Here is a 25,916-nt window from a genome sequence, read left to right on the forward strand (position 1 = left end):
GTGCTTTTTGGATTTTGAGGTCTGTGTCCTTCCCTAGATTAGGGAAGTTTTCAGCTATAATTTATGTGACTAAACCTTTTGTTCCTTTTCCCCTTGCTTTACCTTCTGGGACTCCTATGATACGAATGTTACTACGTTTTAATAAGTCATTGAGTTCCCTAAGTCTACCTTTGTGGTCTATTATCTCCCTTTCCCTCTTCTTTTCAGCTTCATTATTTTCAATAATTTTATATTCTATATCGCCGATTTGTTCCTCTGCTTCGTCCATTCTTCTTTTGATGGCCTCCACTTGGGATGCATCTCAGTTATAGCATTTTTAATTTCAGCCTGACTAGACTTAAGTTCTTTTATCTCTACAGTAAGGATTCTCTGGTGTTTTCTATGCTTCTTTCAAGCCCAACTTGTATCTGTATAATTGCTGTTTTAAATTCTAGTTCAGACTTCTTACTTTTATCTGTACTGATTAAATCCCTAGCTGTGAGTTCTACTTCCATTCTTTCTTTTGGAGTGAATTTCTCTGTTTCATCATTTTGTCCAGAAAAGAATGAAAACAAATGCCCACAAAAAACAAAACAAAACAAAACGAAAACAAAGGAAAACCACCAAAATAAAAAATCTCCCCCCAAAACCTAGATCCTGGGTGTGTTTTGGTGTGCTTATTAAAAGAATCTAGATCCCAAAACAAAAAACTAAATAAATAAAAACCAAAAGAATACAAAAAGATAAAGTATATATAATTTTTAAATTAATAAAAAAATTGAAAAAGGGAATTAAAAAAATAAGACAATATATGAAAAAATAATAATAAAAAAAGAATAAAAGTAAAAAGGAAGCTAGATTCTATTTTCCCCAAGAAGCGATGCTTTGCAGCCCTCTATGATCAGTAAACTTGGTGCAAGCAAATTGTTTGTGCTGGTCTTCTGGGGGAGCAGCCTGTTGGGATGATTCTCAGGTGGACTTGTCCTAGTGGAAATGAGCCTCCAGGGATCAAGGGGGTGGGGCTTGGTGTAGGCAGCTCCAGACTTACTATGTGGTGCTATTTTGCTCCCTGAAGACTTTCAGCGCTGATGGGAGGCATGAACATGGTGGTGCCCCAATGTCTAGCCCCAGAGCTCAAAGTTCCCACCCCCAACTCCTCAGTGAGCCCTCACAGAAGCAATCACTCGTGTCCCTGATCCCTGTTAGAACCCTAAATTCAACTGGTCTGTGGTCAAGCTTTTTTATTTTTTAAATCTTAGGCGCACGACTGGGTTTTAAAACTCCAAATTTTAGGGACTCCTGCAGCACATATCTGCACTGTTCCTCTGGGGGAGGGTCTTGCCACATTTTTGCTGCTTGCCAGCCCCTGCCAGGAAAGTGGTAACAAAACCGTGTAGGGGTTCAAAATTTGTAGCAAAACAGAGCAGAAAGCTGGCACCAAGACTCACTGTTTTCACCTGGCTTCCATGCTCCTATGTCTAGGAACACTGCCACTTGGTCTTGAGACCCAGGGGATCCTCAGACCAGTGTCACTCCTGGGATTCAACCCCACTTTGTCACCTGTGCACTGTTAAGCTGGGCACATCCACCACTGTAGCAGGCTTATAAAAGTTCAGATTTTTGCTTGCCGCTTATAATACTTTGTGGTTGCCTCTGTAAGCAGGCTCCCTCCCTGCCACCTTACCCACAGCTATTATTGTCCCCCAAATCAACTATATGTACCTCCAACCTTCCAAAAGGTGATCATTTTTCTACTTGTCGACTTGCAGTTTTTGTTCTCTCAGACCTCTGATTGATTTCTTGGGTGTTCAGAATATGACAACTATCTAGCTGTGTTCAAGAGACAAGACATGCTTAGGGTCCTAAATGCTCCACCATCTTAACTCCTCTTCCACAAAGATTTAAACTCCTCAAAAATCGTCTACTGAATTGAAAAGTATCCCCAAATACCCAAATTGGTGCTTTGTTCCTTTTAATTCTCAAGGGAGAGGATTAGTTTGTTGGTGCACAATACTATATTTTCATTGGAAACGATCTCATTTTCACTAATGAGAAAATTGAAAACAGCAAACAAACAAACAAACAAACAAAAAGACTGCCTGGTGTGTAATTAAGTCTTGAATTTCATTCAAACAGAAGAAACATCAATCTACTTTTGTTCCACTATGGTACTATGATGTTACATGAGAGATAATTATAATTCTTAGATGCGTAATTAGGAGACAGTGTCCTCAAAACAAACAACAGGTTTAGTTGATAATAGTGTCCTATTAAACCTGCTACAAATATTTTCCTTTCACATAGGAAAAAGACCAGTATTATCCTAGCTTCGCTAAAGAAAGAGTTGCTGTCTGCTTAAAGAATCGGAATCCTGGGCAGCCCGGGTGGCTCAGCGGTTTAGCACCGCCTTCAGCCCAGGTCGTGATCCTGGAGACCCAGGTTTGAGTTCCACATCAGGCTCCCTGTATGGAGCCTGTTTTTCCCTCTGCCTGTGTCTCTGCCTCTCCCTTTCTCTCTCATGAATGGAAAAAAAAAAAAAAAAAGAATCTGAATCCTGGTCCTATTTCTCCATTCTCCGTAGCTGGCTCTCCAACTTCCAGGGTTGCAGAGAACATGTGACGTGGACCTGAATTGAAAAGGGCTGACCAACTGTGTGTGCTCTAAACATATTTGTGATATGGGCGCTATATCCAGCAGTAGCACAAGGCCGAAGTTAAAAATAAAGCTACTGCACGGCACACCACCACCTCAGACAGACCTTCTTTTTACCCGACACACTTTTCCTCTAAGATATCTGATAGCTCCCTCCCTCCTCTCCTTCAGCTCTCTGCCCAAATGTCACCTTGAAGAGAACTTTCCAGATCATCTTCTATAAAACAGCAGACTTCTGCATTCACACTCTACCAGTTTTTAATGCTTTGCTTTTTCCTTCAGAGCCTTTATCAGTACCTGACATATGTGTATGATTGCAGGCTCTCCCCCTAACACTACACTGTACTGTGAGCTCCATGGGGTAAGACTTTGTTTTGATCACTGTTCTATGCCCAGCACTCAGCCTGGCATACAGTAGGCACTCAAGAGACATTCAATAAATGAATGAACCTACCAACTGAGCAACAGAGGCAGCCAAACATCAACTCCTATGGAGACCTCAACAGCTAATGTAACCTAACCAGACCCCAGACAGACTGGGGCCTGAGTCTCAGCTGGCTTTATAAGGAATAAGTTCCTTCTTCATACAACTTGCGAATACAGTGGTTTCAAATTAAAAACAATGCTTTAACCAGATTAAGACAATTTCCATTTAGCACTTTGCTGCAAAACCGGAAATGTCTTTTTAAATACTTGCACTCATTCATGGAAGTGAGAACTTTGATCAGTAGTAATCTGAATGCTCAAAGCAGATTTATCAGAATTTATAAAACTCTCTGTAACTAATACTGTTAGTTTTACATACAAGAAGGCTGATGGCACTCAGTAGATGATGAATTCCTAAAGCAACCTGTGGAAGTGGCATCACGGGTGTGATGACACAGTACTGACATAAAGGAGAACGCACCAAACGAAAAGGGGGCAAGTTCTAGGGAAAGAGAACAGTCACTTCCCATTCAGAACACGTCATCTTAGAAATACTACCAAGAAAATGAGAAAAAAGATCGCTTCCTAGCAGGAGGAGTGAAGCAGGCCTTGAAATTTAGAAACTCGGTCTCTAATATCTGTGATAATGCTACCATGAGCTCAGCTTGGCAAAATCACTGAATTGCTCATAAATTAACTACAAAATTTCTCAGTAATTGAGCATCACAGCTCCTGTATTTGGCTACACTTCCACGAGAAGCAACAAAGAGCCATTTCAGTTGTTAAAGCTATAAATGTGTATGCCTACCCACCACTTCTGTATCAAAAGAACACATATCTTCGTTACGGAGTAAGAGATGTTCAGGAGACAAAAAAGGGCAAAAACTGTAATTGCTCAAGCAATCCGAGGCTTTATCCAGGGATCACAGCTTCTTAGCCAGTTGAAAGATCAACATTTTTCTAGAAAATCAACCCGAGAAACTGCAAAGGTGTGAGATTTTCTTTGATGAAACATTAAGCTACACCATTTTAGGATTATTGGGAAACATGGTTTGCATTGATTAAAAGAAATACTCTTAAGGTTATCTCAATTCCAACAAGATGTATCAAATAACTTTTAAGAAGAAAGTAACAATACGTACATTACTAAAGCAAAGACATAAACATTTGCTATTGTCAAAAACCAGGGCAAGAAGATTAACTATTGAACTAAAAAATAAATAAATAAATAAATAAATAAATAAATAAATAAATAAATAATTCTTTTACTTTGAACATGCCTCTCTCATCACTACAATCTAATACAAAAAAGGTAATTTATTAATAGCCAACGTAAAGTACATAATAATAAATAACTAGGGAAACAAACCTGTTGTGAGAATCCACAGAAGAATTGGTACAAAAATTGTGGCAAGATGAAACAAAGGTTCTGGAAAAAAATGTAAAAAAGGGTTAATGTTTTCACTTTAACTTTCTAAACTAACACAGGATACTGGACTCCAAATAGTCTATAGTCAATCCTAAGTCCTTCTAATATCATAAATAAATCTCCATTAGAGTTGTAAGCAGACAACTCAAAAGACAAATGATTAATTCATATTAATACCCACTTTTGCCTTACCAAGCAGAAGGAGGATCTCACTTTATGAGAACCTTTTGCTCTTCTTGAGAGAAGAAATAATCTCATACAAATACAAACATCTAGGTATTACCCCTTAAATGCCAATTTGATTCGCAAAATCAATGTAAGGTAGACTGACATAAAGCTCAAAGTGTACATTTAAAGTCAATTAATGCCAATAAACAGCCAGGATATTCTTATAGTATATGTCAACACTAACAGTATCAACTAATGCTTTACCACCTTTGTTTCTGCCTCATTAAACAATCAACATATTATTATTGACCACCTATTCTATGCAAAGATGGTATTGTGGGTGATACAAAAACAGGACAAAACTTCTTACTTCTACAGAACTTATTTAATTGGGAGAATACTAAAAACAAACAGGAAAAAATACAAGCCGAGAATTCATATGGCAGGAAAAGCCACCAGGTAGGACTATCAATACTGAAATTAATGTCTTCGGGCAAAATTATCAGAACTAGTATTTTCAAATGAGTGCTATCCGTCAAGGGTAGGATGCAACCTTAGTTCAGTGCTGCTGTCACTTGTTCATAACGTCTCTGGGTAGCCCTTCTAGAGCCCATTTTTGGGCTATGTCAGAACATCAGTCTCTTTCCTTCTGTCTCACATTCTCACTTCGCTCATTTACCAGGCTAGGAGTCTCAAAACTTGTTTTTAAAAATCCAATGCATCCTCGAAGGATGAACATCTGCCATAGCTGAGGATACTTAGGCGAATATACTACAGGTTCTGGAGGATGTTCAAGAAAAGTGCTATATATATGTTGAGTAAGCCCTATAACATCAGAGTGCCAGAGCTCCCAAGGTCATCATCTTGATGATAGGTACACTCATGGGTACACATCAGTTTTGGTAGGATGCAAAAATATACTTAAAAATTGAGTGCGCTCTGAGGTTGGAAGAGGCAGTACTCAGTGAGGATCATGAAGATGCTTTGTGGGAAGGGGAAGTCTGACTCTCACAAGAATGTAAGTCCCATGACAACTGAGACTTTGCCTATTCTATTCCATTATGAATCCTCTGGTTTTAAAATGGTTCTTGGCACATGCTAATACATTCAAACACATCTGTTGACTGAGTGAATAAAAGAATTAGAATTTGAACAAGGGGGATCCCTGGGTGGCGCAGCGGTTTGGCGCCTGCCTTTGGCCCAGGGCGCGATCCTGGAGACCCGGGATCGAATCCCATAACAGGCTCCCGATGCATGGAGCCTGCTTCTCCCTCTGCCTGTGTCTCTGCCTCTCTCTCTCTCTCTCTCTCTGTGACTATCATAAGTAAATAAATAAATAAATTAAAAAAAAAAAAGAATTTGAACAAGGTGTTAAGGATGGCTAAGATTGGTTAACAGTAGGAACCAAGGCAACCTTATATTTTAAACATATAAGGTAAGACAGGGTCAGACAGGGGGGTGCCTTAAAAGACAAACTAATCCTTAGACAATGGAGAGTGATGTTTCTGGAGGACCAGTTAAAAAGTGGCATTTTCTAAACATTAACTTGGCTGAATTACGCAAGGTAGATTGAATGGAGAAAGAGAAGGCAGGAACACCCGTCACTGAAGCACTCCAGGAGTGAAGCAATTGTTATTTGAAGATGCACTGACAAGGTAAGAGGAAGGTAGGTTTTTCAGCTCAGCCAAAGAGGGTTGAAAGTATTAGAAGTCATCTTGGGATAAAAGGCCGTAGTAGAAAAGGAACACTGCTAAGTCAGTAGCTAAGATGACCACGGGCACAGAGAGCCTAATGAATATGGAGGGTATTATCTACACAAATAATCCCCTAAATTTGGGACAGGGATAGGTTAATTACTGACCACTGGTAAACAGCCATTTTAATTCTTGTTTTGTTTGTCTTAACAGAGCATTCCTTCCATCTGGTGGTAGGTGCTTGAATTGCAGGCCAAAATCTTAAGGAAGGCAAACCAGGCCTCAGGAGTAAGATCAGAGTGTTAGGCAGATATGCACAGCAAATCTTCACGGGCTCCCTTACTAGGGGAAATTAAGAGAGAGTAACGACCTGTCCCCAAGGGGGGCTGTGAAATAGAGTGAGTCCAAGGCCTGACAGACTAAGTGTGATGTACAAAGAGTCCTGGACTGAGAATAAGTAAACCTGTTGTGGGAATCTAGCTCTGCCATTTTTGAGCTGAGGAGGAAAAGGCAAGTTATGCAAACTCTCTGAGCTCTGCTTTCCACATATTTTCTTTTAAAGATTTTTTTATTTATTTAGTCATGACAGACACAGAGAAAGAAAGGCAGAGACACAGAGACACAGGCAGAGGAAGAAGCAGGCTCCATGCAAGGAGCCTGACGTGGGACTCGATCCCAGGTCTCCAGGATCACACCTTGGGCTGAAGGCGGCGCTAAACCACTGAGCCACCTGGGCTGCCCATGTATGGCTTTAAGAATATTAAAAGCTAGTTAATTAAGATCTGGGATTGATCACAGAAAACCAGCACACAAAAAGTTGCTGTGCTTCGCCTTTCTGAAATATAGGGCATGAAATCCAAATACCGTAACAGTTTCAATCATTTAATTTGCACATGAACTTGGTAAGATATCTACAAACTAGAATCTTATTAAGAACTTTGGTAAATTCTTTTTTTTTTTTTTTTAAGAACTTTGGTAAATTCTATCCCCTGGTAGACACAAATGGGTAAGCGCTCAGTCTAATGTGAACTCTAATGCTCGGTGATAAAAGAAAACCTCTCGATTCGATGCACTGAGCAGGTTACAACACTGCTTCTATGTTATTGGTCCAAAAAGCATAACCTCAATCTAATGATAAGTGAACTTTAGACAAACCCAAACTGAGTGACATTCTACAAACTGGCCAGTACTTTTCAAAAATGTTAAGATCATGAAGACAAAGAAGATAGGAGTACGCCAGTGTAAAGAAAACGAAGACACCTAATCCTGGGAAACGAACAAGGAGTAGTGGAAGGGGAGGTGGGCGGGGGGTTGGGGTGACTGGGTGATGGGGCACTGAGGGGGGCACTTGGCGGGATGAGCACTGGATGTTATGCTATATGTTGGCAAATTGAACTCCAATAAAAAAATTAAAAAAAAAAAAGAAAGAAAAGAAAATGAAGGAGGTATGACAGCTAAATGCACTCACAAGCCTGAGATGGACCACAAGGATTATCAGTGGGACCTTTGGCAAAATTGCAATACTACATATGGACTAGTTAACAATGTGCCAATTAATTTCAATTTATGGATCTTGACAGCTATGTCGTGTGTTACCTAAGGTGCTAACAGTAGACAAGAATATATGAAAATCATTTTACTAATTTTGTGACTTTATTTAAAGACTGAATTTATTTCAACATGAAAAGTGAAAAAAACTTTAAAAACTATAGTGAACAGAACATAGGACAAGAGATCAAGTTCTGGTCCATGTCAGCTTCAAATGATTTTCATGCTTTATTTTTTTTTAAAGATTTTACTTATTTGAGAGAGAGAGAGAGAGAGAGAGCAAGAGAGAAAGAGAGAGAGAGAGCGCGCGCGCGAGAGAGCAAGCATGCGTGCACAAGCAGGGGGAGCAGCAGAGGCATAGGGAGAAGCAGGCTCCCTGGGGAGCAGAGCACCTGATGTGCTGCTCAGTCTCAGGACCCTGGGATCATGACTTGAGCTGAGAGTAGATGCTTAATCCACATACTTTAGACCTTACATCACCTTCCCGTATGCCAGGGACATTAGGCATAAAATGAGTTAGGCTTGTATTATTATTTTCATGGCCTCCAAATTGTGCTCTGAGGAATCTCTGGGCAAGACAAGGAGGTTGAGCAAGGACACAACCCTGAAACCATAATCCTTCAATGAATGCAATTCTGCTATCTGCTTTATCTGTAGAATTTCAATTGAAAAGAGGACTCTGCTACTAAAAAGACTAGTTCAGAATACTGTTTAGGATAAAAAGGGAACGAACTATTGATATATGTTACAACATGGATGAAACTCAAAAACATTATGCTAACTGAACCAGGCCAGACACAACAGAGCACATATGATTTTATTTATATGAAGTTCTAAAACAGGCAAATCGAATGTGCGTACTGCATAAATTATGCCTAAATTTATATATTATATGTTGTAAGTATCACTATATATTGTGCGGCAATATAACTCAGATTAGTCATTGCTGCAAGGCAGAGGAGACTGACCGGGAAGGCTCACATGGGAATGTGCTGGGATGATGGTTACACGAATGTAAACATTCGTCAAAATGGAACTATACACTTTTAGTGGGTACATTTTATTGTATTTAAACTCCAAGAAAGTTGACTTAAAAAAAATTTCATCCCAAATTGCTGCATTAAAAGGAATTTCTAGTTTCTTTTTAAAAAATATTTATTGGGATCCCTGGGTGGCACAGCAGTTTAGCACCTGCCTTTGGCCCAGGGCGTGATCCTGGAGTCCCGGGAAGGAGTCCCACATCAGGCTCCCTGCATGGAGCCTGCTTCTCCTTCTGCCTCTCTCTCTCCCTGTGTTTCTCATGAATAAATACATAAAATCTGGGATCCCTGGGTGGCGCAGTGGTTTGGCGCCTGCCTTTGGCCCAGGGCGCGATCCTGGAGACCCGGGATCGAATCCCATGTCGGGCTCCCAGTGCATGGAGCCTGCTTCTCCCTCTGCCTGTGTCTCTGCCTCTCTCTCTCTGTGTGAGACTATCATAAATAAATAAAAATTTATAAAAAAAAATACATAAAATCTTTCAAAAAAATTTATTTGAGAGAGAGTGCATGTGAGCAGAGGGAGGGGCCAAGGGGCAGAGGGAGAGAGAAAAGCTCAAGCAGACTCTGTGCTCAGTGCACAGCCCGACACAGGGCTCAATCTCACAACCCTGAGATCAGGACCTGAGGCAAAATCAAGAGTCAGACACTTAACTGACTGAGCCACCCAGGTGCCCCAGGAATTTCTAGTTTCTGATTCATTAGATAAATCACCTATGTTTTGTAGGCCACAAATCTTGTACTAAGATAGCAAAAGAACTGTGAAAAATAGGAAGAAAATCTTATGACCAAGCTGAGTCAATGCTGGGTTAGATGGTGATAAGTCAAATTACAAATATTTTGTTACATACCTTATAGAAGAAATACTGTACAAGGTGTGCTATTCTCACATAATATAGATGTCCATGAGCCAAGAGCAGTTTCTTTAAATGTTTAAACTTTGGAACAGCATAATCGCTATTCCTGGCTGCTTGGCGGCCTTCTTTGCCTTTAATACCTGAAAAAGAAAAGCAACCCTCTTGATTTATTATTTTCACACTTTTAATTTCCTTACGTGGCACAGTTCATGCATGTAGATTTGTTTTTTAACCAAAATATGCTGTAACAGTGACAATGAGTCTTAACGAACAAAAAGTAAAACTAGGTTTAGATGGTAATTACTTGTTTATAACACAATATAAAATGATTAACTAGAATCATTGTTTTCATCATTACAAGGCAAAAATTATCTTAAGGAAAAAACTCAATCTGAAAATTATTTTAAAGGCACTTAGTAAGTGCTGCTAGACAACGGACCTGGGGTTTGTGGTCTAGGAGCTCAGAACAGAAGCATTACAATGAGATGAGGAAGTCTTCTCACTGAATGGAACTCTAAGTAGTAGCCCAAGTATTCCATGAGGTCAAGCAGCTTTGGCCATTTCCATATGAATAACCAATGTGGAACACTGAATGGGGTTACTTCCCAATGGAAAGAATCTGGGAATCCAAACTGTAGTAATAATAATTCCCAAGATACGAATACTATTATTTTCTCCCCTCAACAAAACAAAACAACCCAAAACATCTGTTGGGGCGTTAGGATTGCTGCCTATCAGCAGCCTGACGTAGGAAAAAAAAATGGTGCAGGCAGTAGAAAAAGCTGTTGTTGCATGCCAACATATACATTTGACACTACAGCCCAAAGCACCCATAAATATTGCCATGTGGAAAACCAGCCAACCAATTATTTCTTAGACCCAAACAGTTAAGAATCTCAGAAGATATAGTGCAGCAACATAAGCAGGCGATGTGGCCAGGGGCAGAAAATCAATAAAATTTCATGCATGCTGTCAAAGTGAGAGCTAAATGATCAATTGCACTGCCAGTAGGTTTGGGAAATTCACTTCACTTGGCTAATATAAAAATATCCTCTAACTTTGTATTGCTACATTCCCACCTAGGGTAGGATTTTGGGATGGACATGTCAGAGGATGATCTTTATTCATTTAATAATTATCATTCCTAAATTAAAATTCAAGATGAGTAACCAAAACATTCTCTCTAGAATATAAGATCACTCTACCTACAAACAATACTGATACCTTATAGCCGCCATCTCATTAGGTGGTTCTTACCTATTCCCACATGGGATTCCAAGATCATGCTAACATCATTGGCACCATCACCTATCGAGAGTGTTATTGGGCTGCCTTTTAAATTCTTCACCATTCTGACAATCTAAACATTAAATACAAAAGAGGTGCAGAGAAGGTCAAAGCAGAATGTGAGACTACTACATTGCAGGTATATGCCTCATTCACACTTGCCAATGGAGGCTTTGCACACAAGCAGAAAGGTAGTTTGTGCATATATGTACGATAGCTTTGAATTCTCAGAGGTAAAAGAACACAGCTTTTCAAATATAACACCAGTGCCCATTTTTTTTCTTGGTTCCAGGCATATACGAAGTGTCAGAAAACCTTGTCTCCTACCTATACCAGAGGCTAAAGTGTTTCCCCCTCTTTTGTCATCACTCCACGCATCCTTTCAGATGACATGTTGAGTGTGACAGTGAAGACCAGAAAGCTCATTTGAGGTAACATGCATAGGGCTACTGGAGTAAGAGTGGGAAGTAAGAGAACAATGCTTCTAGAACCTCTCCAGCTCTCTTCCCTGCAGACCCAACCATTCCCTTTGGTGCATTCTCATATTCCCAGGGTCTTCCCTAATGGCAAATTCTTACACACATCCAGCTGCCAAATAAACTTTATGAAATCTCCCAAACCCAATATGATTTAAACTCTTGGGCAGGTTATCTGTGTTTTTAAATGGGGGCATTTTAATGGTGGTGGGATCTGCGGAAACTTCCCTGAGCTATGTGTATAATGCCAGTCACTATTCTGAACGTCTCTTCAAGATGTGTCAAGGGCACAATGCAGCTCACAGCTGTGCTCATGGCAGGTACCGAATAAAAGAAATCTTCTGCTGGAATCACTTGTGGAAGTCTACTGGGGGAGCAGCTGCCCTCCCACCACCCTATGTTTTAGACAATGACTGCTTTACGTGTCCCCCCTCAAACCCTTCTAGAATCTGGCAGTTTTAAAAAAAAGTGTATATAATGCAGAAGCTAAACTAATGCCTTGCAGAAATTCTGTCCTCAGAATTGCTTTCAGCAGTTAACATAAATAAGATCCATTTTCAACAATAAGTGATTAAAAATAATTGACACGAGGCTAAGCCACCCCATAGTTTTTTCTTTAAACAAAATTTAGCAGGTTTTAGTTGTACTAAGTAACATATAAAAACCAACATCCAATTCCATTGAACACAAAAACGCTGTTATTGTGAAATGCCAGCTTTCCCCTATTCCATTCCCTCCCTCAACTTGGTTCTTTTCAGAAATTTTTAGAGACTCTTAGAAATAATCTGTAAATAAGTGAAAGACAAAATTAAAGACCTTGAACTAAATGTGTTTTTGATGGGCTACATAATCCTGGTTAACCTCACTGCACCTGTAATACTAGTAAAGTCATAATTTGCACCTAAAGAAAGAAAAATTGCAGCCAGGAAAGGTCTAGGGAAGGCAATAAAATTATCGAGGGTGACAGCTTGTGCATAAAAATATAGGTTAAGAATATTAAAGGTCATCCTTGTGGAAAGATAAAAAGACATATAGTCATGGACTATAACATCATGAAAGATTTAGATAGATAAACATGTTTTTTTTTAAAACTGTGCCCTGGGTCACCTGGATTAAGAACTTCTCAACCTCTAAGACAGCTTCATGAGAAAGAAATCAATTTGCCAAAAACGATTTATCGATCAACTACAACTGCACACAACACAATGTGCAAACATCCAAGAAAAGACAGAAGGCTGGTCACACACCTTAAGAAACATGTCATGGAAAAGTAGAGATAGGGAATAAGTAGGGGAATATTAGGTAATCAGATTAACAAGAAATGCCAACAGTGTGAAGTATCTGTGCAAGGGAATACAACACTGTCATCTAAGTTGTCCACCCAAGAAAGCCCTGGATGCCAGAGAAGGGAGAGGAGACTACATGCCAGAGTAATCAGGAATGATTTTACAGAAGGAAGGGTAACTTTATCTAACTGATGAAAGATGGTTAAAGATTTGCACGGATGGGGAAAAGGGGCTTGGAGGAATATTCCAGAGAGAGGGAGAATGGCATGATCCAAGGCACACGCCCAGGTTAAGTACAATATATGCTCAGAAGACAGACTGACTTGACCAGATCAATGAGTTTTCATAGAGGGGGCATGGACAGGTGTACCTGGGCCCAGATCAACAGGCAGTGATATTATCAAAGTGGGAGCGAGGTGTAGGAAGAACAGGAAGAAAAAGCAAGGCTGCAGGCAAAGAGCCAAGTTAGGTGGCTAGCTACAGGCCTGTGCCTGTGGGATGCCTGGATGGCTCAGTGGTTGAACGTCTGCCTTTGGCCCAGGGTGTGATCCCGGGGTCCTGGGATTGAGTCCTGCATCAGGCTCCCCATAGGGAGCCTGCTTCTCCCTCTGCCTATGTCTCTGCCTCTTTCTCTGTGTCTCTCATGAATAAATAAATAAAATCTTAAAAAAAAAAAAAAGGCCTGTGCCTGTAAGGAAAGAAAAGATGAAAAAGACAACATACTCGAAAATGGACAGAATTTGGTGACTGATACCACATGGGAGGGGTAAAGCATGGGGGAAGTCAACACAGATTTCAAAGTTCTGAGTCTAGAATGCTAGAAGGACAGTGAACTCAGTAATTGCTGCAGAAGACAAGGAAGATGATGAGCTGTAAAGAAAGCTGAGTTGAGCTGATAATGACACAGCCAAGGACATGTATCCAGTAAGCAGCTGGAGAAGTGAAGCAGAATCCCAAGTATCTGGATTAGCATTGGTGGTTCAGTGGTAGAATTCTCGCCTGCCAACTATCTGGATTGGAGAAGTAACTAGAAAAACACATACATGGACATGACAGAGGAGTAGGCGATATCCTGGAAGATGGGACTAGAGCAAAGGAAATAAAATAGGTCCAGGATTGAACTACAGGGAGGCTCCATATTCTGGGTGGGAAATGCAGTACAAGGTCAGGAATTCAAATAACTAACTGCCTGGGTAGCAGAGTAGCTGGAATCCTAGTGAGCAATTTGAGCAACAGACAATCAACGTAGGAAAAATGAAGAGAGAGACTGTCTCTGACTAAAGGGACAATTTCTATGGATGTGGTTCTGGTAGGATCTACTTCCTCAGCTGGAGCTAACCAAAGCTCTGAAGGTTGAAGAAAAAAAAGAAGAGCATGATTGTGGTGGTGATCAAGAGTGAAAAGAAAGTAGACTGAGACAATGCCCTAAATTAGGGTGGGCTGTGTGTGCACGTGCGTGTCCATGTGTGTGTGACGTAGGGAGTAGGGTTTGGATAAAGGACGAACCAAAGACACAGCCATTCCTTGAGTCTAGAGCAGGCAGCTGAAGAAAATGGAGAAGCAAGAGTGACACATGTGAAAGAATACAGTGCACAGAGCAGTGAAAAATCTGTAAGAGACTCTAAGGGTCTTGGTACCAAGTGCAGAAAAGCAAGGTGAAGCAGATCCACATGGGCTGGGGGAGCTGGAGACAACAGCATTTGGGAGGTGGCCATGGAATTGGGTTTAATTATGAGTAAAACTTCTGTTAGGCCAAAAGGAATTCAGAGAGAGTTCCAGATGAGGAAGGCTTCGGAGGTTGTGTGAGCCTGGCAAGTGGAAGGGACACACAGGGAGGAACCACCACCAGGAGTGGAGAGGATTCAGGCTGGCCATGGGAAGGACAATGGACACAGAGCATGTGGAGACATGGTAAGTGCCAGCAGGGGCGAGCCCATGTGCCAGAGTCACCTGCCCCTCGTCCTCATAGACTAGGAAACCATGACAGCATCCGAGTGAGAACATATAATGGGAGAAGTGGTGTTTTAACGAGATTAACTGGGGAGCGTGGCAAGAGACTGGAGGGGGAAGGGCAAAAGCCAGGAGGCTAACGAGGAGCCTGAATCACAGAGTCGGTGTGAGAAGTCACTGGGCTCAGGCTGGCACGGAAGTGAGACTTACAAAGATGCCCCAAATGAGATCTGTGACAAAAGGTATAGGGTCAATGGGGCGCACCGACTATATACAGAGTGGGGGAGAAGAGACGGGTCAGAGATAGTCTGGTGACGTAGGGAGCAAAAGAAACGTGGCACTGGTGACAAGATTAATGAAGACAAGTGAGAGAAATGGCCCGAGGGAGAAAATGAGAAGATCTGTCTTGGACACTGGAATTTAATATGACGGGGGGGGGGGGGGGGGGGCGGGGGGAGTCCACGTGGAGCTGTCTAGCAGGCAGCTCAAGGTAGATTTCACGGAGAGGCAAAGTCAGTAGCAGAGACTATCAATGAGAGCCCCAGAAATTCCTGTTTAGAGACAGGCTCTAAGTGAAAAGCAGAAGGAAGACTTAGCCCCAGAGAAAAATGATAATTAGTGAGAAGTGAGAAGATGAAACAAAATAAAAAGGCACTAGGTTGCCAAGTAGGACAAAAAAAAAGTCAAGATGTGGACCAGAGACAGAAAGTAAGGCAGGAAAGTTCTAAGGAGGATATTACTGATGGCCTTAAATGCAGCAGAGAAACGAGGGGCAAAACACAAGAAGGCGCAGCAGATCTGGCAAGGAGGCTGCTGCTCTCCTCTAGGAGCCCCAGGGGGATGGGAGGAGAAGAAGGAACACACAGGGCTGATGTAACAGGGGAGCGACGAGCGGTGCTACGGGGGCAGCCCGCGCCAACCACTCAGGAGAGAAGCGTGGAAGGCAAGGAACAGGACACCCAGCTCGAGGGGACAAGAGGCACGGGTTAATTCAAAGTGCTGGGCAGACCTCTGAATCTGACCGCAAAGAAGCAGCAGCCTGCTTATCCCAAAAAGATGGAATAAGGTAAAAAGGGCTGCGTGAAGAAAGAAATTAAAAGTGAACATTTGCACACACATGTATAGAAATGCCCGGAACGGAACATGAACCAATAGCCACTTACCTGGGCTTTCTGTAATGGTGCCATCCGACAGCAGAGCACTGCAGTGCACTTCATGCATATCTGTAAGAAAATGCTTTTGTAGTTGTTAGAGCTGGAGTCTTGACTAGAATTTAATATGAGTGACAATGTGGAGCCATCGATGATCAATCCATATTCCTGATGTTCTGTCCATGCTCTGGAAAAGAAAAACAATGCTGTCATTGAATCTCCTATACATTCCTATTTAGAAACCTGATGTGTGTGTGTGTGTGTGTGTGTGTGTGTGTGTGTGTGTTTAAGATTTTATTTATTTATTCATGAGAGACACAGAAAGAGGCAGGGACATAGGAAGAGGGAGAAGCAGGTTCCTGGCAGGGAGCCCGATGTGGGACTTGATTCCTGGACCCCAGGATCACGCCCTGAGCCAAAGGCAGAGGCCACCCAGGTGCCCCAGAAACTTGATGTTTTTTAAAACCACAAAGAGGAGGGTCTCACATAAGAGTCATCATCAATCTGGTTCCTGAACCTATAAGCTGTAAAGAAGCAACTGTCTGATAATGGCACAACAGAGATTTTTTTCCATGACATCTTTGAGACCCAAGTTGCCCATATAGATTCAAAGTTCTAAAAGGTATAAAAATAATGGACATTTAGCAGCCAGTCTCTGTAGGAAACTCAAGGTGAATTATAGAAATTACAGATCAGTCAGTCAGACTCTGGGATGAAGACAGACCATCAGTCTGAAAACTGCTTAATGATACAGGAAAAAGACAAAATGGCTTTGTCTACAAATCACAGAAGACCTTTTCCTGAACGACAAAGCCTGTCAATAGACCTGGCTTCTCAAAAATGATGGGGCACCTAAAAGACATGGTGTTCATTAAAAAATACCATATGATAATGATATATGTTCCTTAAAGAAGTATCATTTTATACTGGATTAGTGCTTCTCAACCATAGCCTTCCCACTAGACTTATCTGGGCAGCTTTAAAAAATGGCCCATGCCTGAGGTCTATTCCCAGACAAATTAAATCAGAGTATCTTGGGCAGTGCTTGGTTATTTATAGGTCTATGTTTCAGAAAGCCCTGTAGGTGATTCTCATGCATAGCCAGGACGACTAAGAGATATTGGGTGCCAGGAAAGACAAATATAACAGGTGCCAAGTGCTTAAGAAAAACATATGGGAGGGGTGCCTGGGTGGCACAGTTAGGTCAAGCGGCCGACTCTTGGTTTTGCCTCAGGTCATGATCTCAGGGTCATGAGATCGAACCCCACATTGGGCTCCATGCTCAGTCTGCTAAGGTTCCTCTCTCCCTCTACACACGCACCCCGACCCCCGACATGCATGCCCCCTCTTTGTCTCTAAAATAAATAAATCTTTAAAAAAAAAACATAGAAAACATAGGAGGGAGAACTTACAACCGAGAAAATTCTACCAATTAATATTTCATTTTTTTTGTAATTAAGAAGAAAACAGTGATTAAGCCATTTTTACGCAGGGAATCTTGGATGCCATTTCAGCTCCACTGCTGCGTAAGTATTAGACACAGCACGATGTCATCATTATTGATTCATTTGTCTAATTTTAGGCTTCCTGAAACTTAATGTTTAAGGGAATCTTGTGAAAATTCCTGAGACTTTTGTTCAAGTGTTGATTCTGACTCACTAGGTTTGTGGGGGGACAGGAGATTCTCCCTTTCTGACAAGCTCCTAGAACTAATGGAGCTGCTGTTTTATGGACCAAACGTTTCAGGCCTGAGAGTCCAACATGCCTCCTCTTTCCTTTATTCCATATTCCCCTGGTGTATTCTAACACTATAGTATTTTCTACTTGTCCATATTCTGCTTCATCATTTTATTTTATTTTAAAGATTTTATTTATTTATTCATGAGAGACAGAGGAGGGGGGAGAGGGAGAAGCAGGCTCCACGCAGGGAGCCCGACGTGGGACTCGATCCCGGGACTCCAGCATCTCGCCTTTGGCCAAAAGCAGGCACTAAACCACTGAGCCACCCAGGGATCCCCTGCTTCATCATTTCAGAAGCATGTTTTGTTCACTAATCAAAGAGAGATCAATCACATGTTCTCCTTTGCTTGTCTACCCACAGAGCTAACTTAATGTGCAGAGAACGGTGGCTCAGTATCAATTAAGCGATATTTATAAACATCAACTCTAAGTAGGACACATGAAAACAGTGGGAAGGATCATGAACTAATCCTTCCCTGGAGAACAGGAAAAGCTCCTTGAGGTGACCGAAGTATACACGAGAGAACACACGCAAACAAGATATGAGATGGCTCACGTCCAGACAGAGCTTGGGACAATAAATACACACAGGAAAGAACAGTGGAGCTGAAAGCCAGGGCAGAATGAGGTGACGGGAGAGAACGTGCACCATGGTGCACGAGGACAGCAGTGGAAAAGGTCACTGGAGGCCTTTTATGTGGCCTCATTCTGTGTATAATGGAGAACCACTCGTCCGGCAGAGGGACTTACGGGATTCAGGGCATGAATTGCTGGGAATTTGGAGTGGAGCACTCATGGTGAGAAAGGAAACCTGAATAAGGCTTGATGGCTGATCTGAAGTGTGAGGGACAAAGAAGCAGAAGCTGACAAAAGTGATTCTGGGTCTGATGCTTATATAACCCGAGGGAAGTCTGTGCCCAACTCCAAATAGATGAACTGCAAGAGGGAATATTTTGAGATGGGGAGGTAAGTTTTTCATAAGCCTCAGCTTTTACAAAAGTGCCCGGGAGCTGCTGAATGTGCTATGGGCTGAACTGTGTCCCATGCACCCCCTGCTCCTACTCCCCTGCAAAGTCCTATGTTTAAGTTCTCACCACCAGTTGTGATGGAGCCTTTTGGGAGGTGACATGGTTTAAGTGAACTCATGGGGGTGGAGCCTTTATGATGAGATTAGTGCCCTTAGAAGAAGAGATACCAGAATGTCATCTCTGTGCCATGCAAAGATGAGATGGTAGCTTTCCAGAAAGAGGGGCCTCAACAGAACTCGACTCTACTGGCACCCTGACCTTGGACTTCTAGACTCCAGATATATGAGAAATAAGTTTCTACTGTTTGAGCCACCCAGTCTATGGTATTTTGTTATGTTAGCCACAGCAGAGTAAGACAAATGGACAAGTAAAATATAATTTGAACTGCCTTTATACATACCATTTGGCTAAAGGAAGGAAACATTTATGACAGGCAACTAGTAAAACCATGTTTAATGCTCACTGATGCCCAAGTGCCAGAAGAACAACAGCTGGTTTAAAATTGGCCATAGCCTCATGAATGCAGGGAAATCACTTGTAGAGCTTGTTTAAGCACCAGAGACGAGGATCCAGACAGAGCACAGCTGTTAAATGCATGGGCTCTGGAATTGGATAGACTTGCTCTACCTGTTATTAGCTGTGTGATCTTGACTAAGTTACTGCATCTGTCTGAGCCATACTCTATCCGTAAAAATGAAAAAAATAAGATAGCCTTGCCAGGTTGTGATGAAGATGAAATGAGAATAATTCTATAAAATGCTAAATGTGGATCCTGACACAGAGAGTATACTCAAGAAATGCAGAGTATCATCATCTAGGGGTCTTTGGATTTAGTGTAGGCACATCCTATAGCATTCCAGAAGAAGCAACTGATTTGCTTATGGCCATAGTAAAGTCCAGCAACTGGTTTAAAGCCTTGGTCAATGATCTCTGGGCACTGAATTATTCTGCATCAGTGGCTTTCCTTGAGACCTTTAAGTTCTACAAGTTCTTCCTAAGCAGCTAGTTGAAAGCAGAGTTGAAGTGGCCATGTTATTAACAGGCATTTGGTTCTCTTTGGAGTTCTGGTGCGTGAAAATCTACAGAGGAAATGGCTCCAGGACTTCAAATTACATGGAAAATGCTACAGAGACTGGTTTCATTACATTCAATTTAAGAGACCACAAAAAGGAGCATTTTTTTCTTGACATGGATCAGGTCAGAGGATCAGGGTTAAATACTCAAACCCTAAACATGAAGAAACTGAACTACTTTTCTAAACCTTGAGAAATATAGGATTTTCTTTTAAATTAAAAGGGTGGTGGAAAGTACTAAATAATATTAAATGACCTCATTGGCTAAGTCCTTATGAGTTTTAATAACTCATAAGGATAAAACATCTGCAAACAAAGAATGATAAATCATAGAAAATGGAGCCTTCTGCATAAACAGCTGTGATTTACATTTGTACTCATGCCTAAATATAAGAAACTGATGCACTTTCTTACTTTTTAAGGCTTCTAGTACTTTTAGGAAAATCATGCAGCAACTTCTTACGATATTCTATCAACAATTCATGTAATCGATCTTCTTTCCTTTCACTTTCTTCGATCGTTTTTGTAGTCAGTTCCAAGAGCTCAGTGCTGGTTTGGAAAAGGCGGCACGCATAGCAGGTGGATTTGGCCGTCTCCATCTTGTCCCCAGTAAGCACCCAGACTTTCAGACCTGCTGCATGCAGAGCTTCAATGGTCTCAGCTGCTTGATCCTGTAGCCTGAGAACACAAAGGAAACCTTGTTATCCTTAAAAATTCTGGATAGAGATTCTGCAAGAAGGCTTACAAAAGAGAATATTTTTACAATTCACACAATTACAGAGTCCTGACATGTTATCAGCTGGTTTTCTCATATATCCTCTACTCTTTCTGAGCATGTTCTCTCTGACATAGTTTTACTTACTAAAATGAATTTCGAACAACGTGGTCTGGAAAAATTAATGACATCTCTTTAAATAACTGGTATCCAATGCTAGAATGGAGAGTCATACTCTTAGCTAAAATGTTCATGAACTCACCAAACATTCTTATTCACTGTCACTTTAATGTAATTCATTATATTTTATATCTCACCATACAAATACTTAACATGGTTCAAATTGGAAAGAGCCAAACACATTCTAGTGAGATACCAAGGGAAGTTAGTGAATCTCCATTGCTGAGGAGCTTTAAGACCAGGAAAGCCAACCATCCCAAGAGAGAATTTAAGCATAAATCTGAAATGTAAGGAAAGTAGAATACTTTCTTTGAGTTCCTATCCACCAGAGAATAACAAAGAAATTAGACTAAATGAATCCTATTAAAATTTCAAAAGCTTCCAATGTGGATGTGGATATGTGTGTGTGTGCGTGTATATATATCTATAAAAGCTTCCAATGTGTATGTGTACGTGTGTATGTGTACGTATGTAGGTGTATATATACATACATACACATATGTATATATGTGTATATACATATACATACGTATATATATGTATATGTGTGTGTATGTGTTTATAACTTTTTGTTAGGTCTCATAATTTGCATTTATAATTTCTTTAAACTCCTAAAATACTAAGAGTCTAAAATGTCTTCTTTCAGGTAGATCAATGCTGGAACCTTACAATCATGTTTTTTGGTTTTTAAATTCATGAAAGAGAGAGAGAGAGAGAGGCAGAGACACAGGCAGAGGGAGAAGCAGGCTCCATGCAGGGAGCTCGAGATGGGACTCGATCCCGGGACTCCAGGATCACGCCCCGGGAGGAAGGCAGGCGTTAAACCGCTGAGCCACCCAAGGATGATCCCCCCTTACAATCATGTCTAGTGGAGCTCAGCCTGAAGAATTAAAGCAAATTATTTGAAAGTATGCGAAAACATGGTCTAACCTGTTGAACGAGGTTAGACTGAGTTCATGTTGTTTGCTCTGACTTGAATTTCCTTTCTGCTCATTTCTGTCTGTCAAAATCTTACCAATTCTATCAGGTACCAGCTCAAATGATGCCTCTAGCACAAAGCTCTCAATATGTCTATTTCATAAATATCTGCATAAATAAATGGATGGCTTTGTAAACATTCAAAAGATCTTAGAGATGACAGATTCATTCTTCTAAGCTACAAATATTTGACTTAAAAAAATCATTCCCACCTAATGAAAATGTTAAACTTTAAAAAAAAATCATTCCCACAAATAATTCAAAGTCTAATCTATCAACAGATGTGAACAAAAAGATTTCAAAATTTGAGAATCAATTACCAATCTGGACAAATACCACCCTAAATGACAGGTCATTAAAATAATAAGAATATCATTTGTAATTACTTGTCTTCCACTGCAGTGGCTCCAATCAAATTCATGTTTGTCTCAATATCATCAAAAACCTTTTCCATTTTTTCTTCTCTGTCTTGTAAGGCCATTTTTGCCTCTATGAGCTGTCTGTTAATTCTTTCATAATCATCTGGAGCAATTTCTTTGAAGGCTACGCAAAGTGTCCGGTACCCATCCTAGAAGCAAAGTAGGAGATCTCTAGTTATCCAAATAATTGAAAAAAAAATCCCACACTCTCTTTAAATACTCTTGCTTCACTGTACAAAAGAATCTGATACATGTTTAGTTAAAAAAACACTAACAGATTGCAACTAAAAAAGTAACATTCAATTAGGTTCGGAATAACAAAATAATAGCTCTTAGAGAAAAAAAAAAGCAGAACATAAACCAAAGATTCTTGAAAAGTCTTCAAGTCTGCAAATTATGAACAGAAACTTGCTCCAGGATTATGTTTTACATTAAACAAGGAAGACAGTATTACTAAATCCCTCAATATAAAAATAGACCATAAAGTAAGCTAAAATTTATTTAAACATTTAAATAGCAATCCCATAAAATAGCCATCTTCAGCATTTCTAGAGGGATATATAGACTCACCATTGCATTACGTTCCACATGGGCTTTAGTTAACTCAATTTCATGATTTTGCACCCTAGGGAAAACCGCTGAATCTGCTCCTTTACAAAAGAGAAGTATGTCTCCTAAAATAAATAAAAAAACAATTACTCAACTTAGAATTTTAAGACTGGTATTGGGATTTTAACAACAGACAACTTTTTTTTTTTTTTTTTTTTTTTACAACAGACAACTATTAAAGTGGCCTCTCTCACCCAGCTGCTTAATATCCTGAGTCTGCCTGCAATGCTCACCCAAATGGAATGGGACATCTTGACCTTTACTACTATAGGACAATGATCACTACCCTTTAAGACCAATATGGATACAAGTAATAACTCAGAGTATACAAGTACCTCTGTTAAAACATACTTCCTTTCAGTGAATCATGGAAGACTGTACTTATGTCAAGTAGTTGCTTCTGAGTTCTCTTTGAAAATATTGTCAAGCATGGCTGAAAGGGCAAACATGGCATCTACAGATGTCAAGGACCAAACTCAAGTACAAATGAGATAAAATCATCTCGAATGAACTACAGAGGTTGCTTTCAAAACAGCAGCTGGGCAGTTTTTCCTGGAAACTTGAAAAAAAGCACTGTAGAATGCTAGTACAAGTATGGCTTTTTATTAGTCTATGCATTCAGCAAAGTAGTCATGACTGAGCATTAAGAAAGACACTTCACATTATAAGGCAAAATGCTGAGTTCAAGAAGTTAAAAAGAAGCACAGCTCTGAGGTCAAGGCCCTTGGCAGACCACTTGCCCAGACATCACACCATTTGCAATAGAATGCATATGTGCATATGTAACTTAAGAACACCAAATATTTCAAATATTAAGTGGTTTTCTTTTCTAATTTTCTCTCACACATCCATAATGTGTTTAAAAGTCACAAAACAAAACAAAAAGTCACAAAACAAATCTGGCATTCACATAATGAAATCAATGTAATGACCTAGCAATCACACCAAAAGTATGAATCAAATGGGGGATGTTCCCTCAACGGGCTGTCTATATCTTCTCATTCTCACACTAAGGAGTTTGGGATCGATTTGACACTAAAAAGTAAATTATCAGGATATAAAATCAAGGAAATTTTGAATAACCACCTGGAGACAACCACAGTCTCTATTTGACACACACACACACACACACACACACACACAGAGGCATCTGGGAGCCCACGAATAAGGCAGGAGTGCTCCCCCATGGCTCTTACTCAATCTGACCAGAAGAGAGCCACCATGGCTCCTCCAAAGGACATGGGGGAACCCTAGGATGGTGGTACTGGTTCCAATGCAAAGGGCATGCTTCTTCACTCTATCAAAGAGCCTAGCATGCTGGAATAAAGCCAAAATACCCTTTCCCAGCAGTCTGGCCCTCAGTCATCCCTAGCTTGCCCGTTCCCCGGAAGTGTTAAGCAGTGGGGAATGGGGTAGGTAGGCAGGAAGATCCAGCAACTCTCTACACTCATGAATCTCACTGCTAGTTCAGTTAATCTCAAACCATCCAAATGTCCTGGGCTGCTGCATGTAGACATTATTGGTGATTGGTCAGGACCATAACTATAAAAAAGTCCCATTTTCAATTTCTGTTTGACACTCAGGACTGAAGAGCACAGCTCAGTTTCCAAGAAAAAGCATAGACTGTCACATGAGGGGTTCTGCCCCTGACAATTGGGCAAACTGAACATATGTGCTTATATAAATACATCAAGGCATACACAGAAGTTACTGCCCTGCAGGACTTTGGGCAGTCATCTATTACTACACGAAAAGTTTTCCTTACTTAAAATAACTCATCAACATACAAATCTACAAGTGGAAAGAGAAAAAAACGTCAAGTTTTTAAAACGTATGTATACCTGCTTGAGTCTTCACAATTACACTCATACGACGACGGACAGAATCGAAGTTTAAGGTGTGAAGAAGTTCATACCTTTATGAGGAGAAAAATGAGAAAAAGAAAATACCTAGACCACGCTGGGAAAAACAAACCATAGAAACATCTTGAATAGAGTTCTCTCCTTTTGGTAACGGCTGCTGGCCGTGTGCACAACTGGAACATTCCATTGTGTCTCTTTGGTTAAGGGAGATCTACATCCTCCCATTAGATTACTGAAAATGGTTAAGGAGAGAGTGAGTACATAGGAATGGCAGACAAAGAGCTGCCCAGCCAGGCCATTTTGGAGGAGTCTAGAAATAGTGCCCTTCTGCCAATTATTTTAAACATTAATGGGGTGCTTATTAGGTGTCAACCACAACACTACGTACTGGAAAACAGACATGAATCTGCCCTAGTACCTTCCCTCCAAAGGCTCATCGTGTGATAAGGGAAGCAGAGGGTAATGAGATGACTGTCTCTCAATCTGCCATACACTATCATAAGGGAACTCACAGGGAAGATGTGAAAGCACAGAAGGAAGATATCTGAAGGAAGGCTTCCTGGAAGAGGCAGTGCCTGGGCTGTATTCGGCAGGAGTGACATGATGAAGAAGGGGTGTCATGGCATTCTGAGTAGAGAAAAGGGCATGTGCAAAGTAGTTCACTAAAGCTTGAAACTTAGTTGATAGGGGCACAGCCAGAGGGGTAAGCACAGGCTGGGAGCTGAGAACATTGTGAGCCATTGCAGAGATTTGGAATTTTATCCTAAGAGCAACGGAACTCCATTGACAGTGGAATGGTATGATCAGATTTGTGCTGAGCTAGTATATCAGATGAAAGAATGCAGAAGGATAAAAATTAGAGTTGATTATTACAAAAGTGTGGGGAAATACATTTTGACAATAAACAACTTGGATGCAAGTATTTGACCTAAAAATATTTACCATGAAACCTATTTTTGATGGGAGTGAGGTCACTGGTTCTGGGATGTGTATATGAGTAAATAAGAGATCTACATGTAGCCTATCATTTGGTGTTGACCAGATGGGGGCATTATTGTGAACTGGCTAGAATCTGGACTCTAATAATGATTCTGGGCTTCTGGGAGTCAGGCCAAAGGGCCTTCCGCCTGGCTTCTAAGCATCACTTCCCAAAGGGGCACATTCCCCAAACACATCTATACCTACCACAGGTTTCTGAGGTGGGTCTCATGAGATGCTAGGGGTCAGAATGGAAGTCAGATAAGGTAATTACATTTCAAGTTCAGATGAAGGAATTCAATTAATCACAGAGCCTAATTAAAACCTGCTATTAAGCCCAACGTGGTTTTGTTCGTTGGGATCTCTGTAGGAAAAACACCAAAACACTGGTGCA

At 40.8% G+C, this 25,916-nt stretch overlaps 1 protein-coding gene across 8 annotated transcripts in view; it reads right to left on the minus strand.

The window, feature by feature from the left end:
- The window catches only part of ATP11C (ATPase phospholipid transporting 11C), a 193,282-nt gene that overhangs the window by 30,634 nt on the left and 136,732 nt on the right, over window positions 1–25,916 (minus strand). For all 8 annotated transcript variants that reach the window (XR_005386465.1, XM_038588448.1, XM_038588445.1 and 5 more), the window contains 8 exons: window positions 24,524–24,597; window positions 22,644–22,747; window positions 22,041–22,222; window positions 20,196–20,459; window positions 15,953–16,127; window positions 11,048–11,150; window positions 9,785–9,930; window positions 4,427–4,486 (listed from right to left, as the gene is read on the minus strand). Coding sequence is in view for 7 of the 8 variants with exons in the window: in XM_038588448.1 (XP_038444376.1) it covers window positions 4,427–4,486; window positions 9,785–9,930; window positions 11,048–11,150; window positions 15,953–16,127; window positions 20,196–20,459; window positions 22,041–22,222; window positions 22,644–22,747; window positions 24,524–24,597 (1,108 nt within the window). In the remaining variant the exon portion in view is untranslated. The remainder of the gene's footprint in view (window positions 1–4,426; window positions 4,487–9,784; window positions 9,931–11,047; window positions 11,151–15,952; window positions 16,128–20,195; window positions 20,460–22,040; window positions 22,223–22,643; window positions 22,748–24,523; window positions 24,598–25,916) is intronic.

The sequence above is a fragment of the Canis lupus genome, chromosome X, assembly GCF_011100685.1.
Source record: "Canis lupus familiaris isolate Mischka breed German Shepherd chromosome X, alternate assembly UU_Cfam_GSD_1.0, whole genome shotgun sequence".
Lineage (NCBI taxonomy): Eukaryota > Metazoa > Chordata > Mammalia > Carnivora > Canidae > Canis > Canis lupus.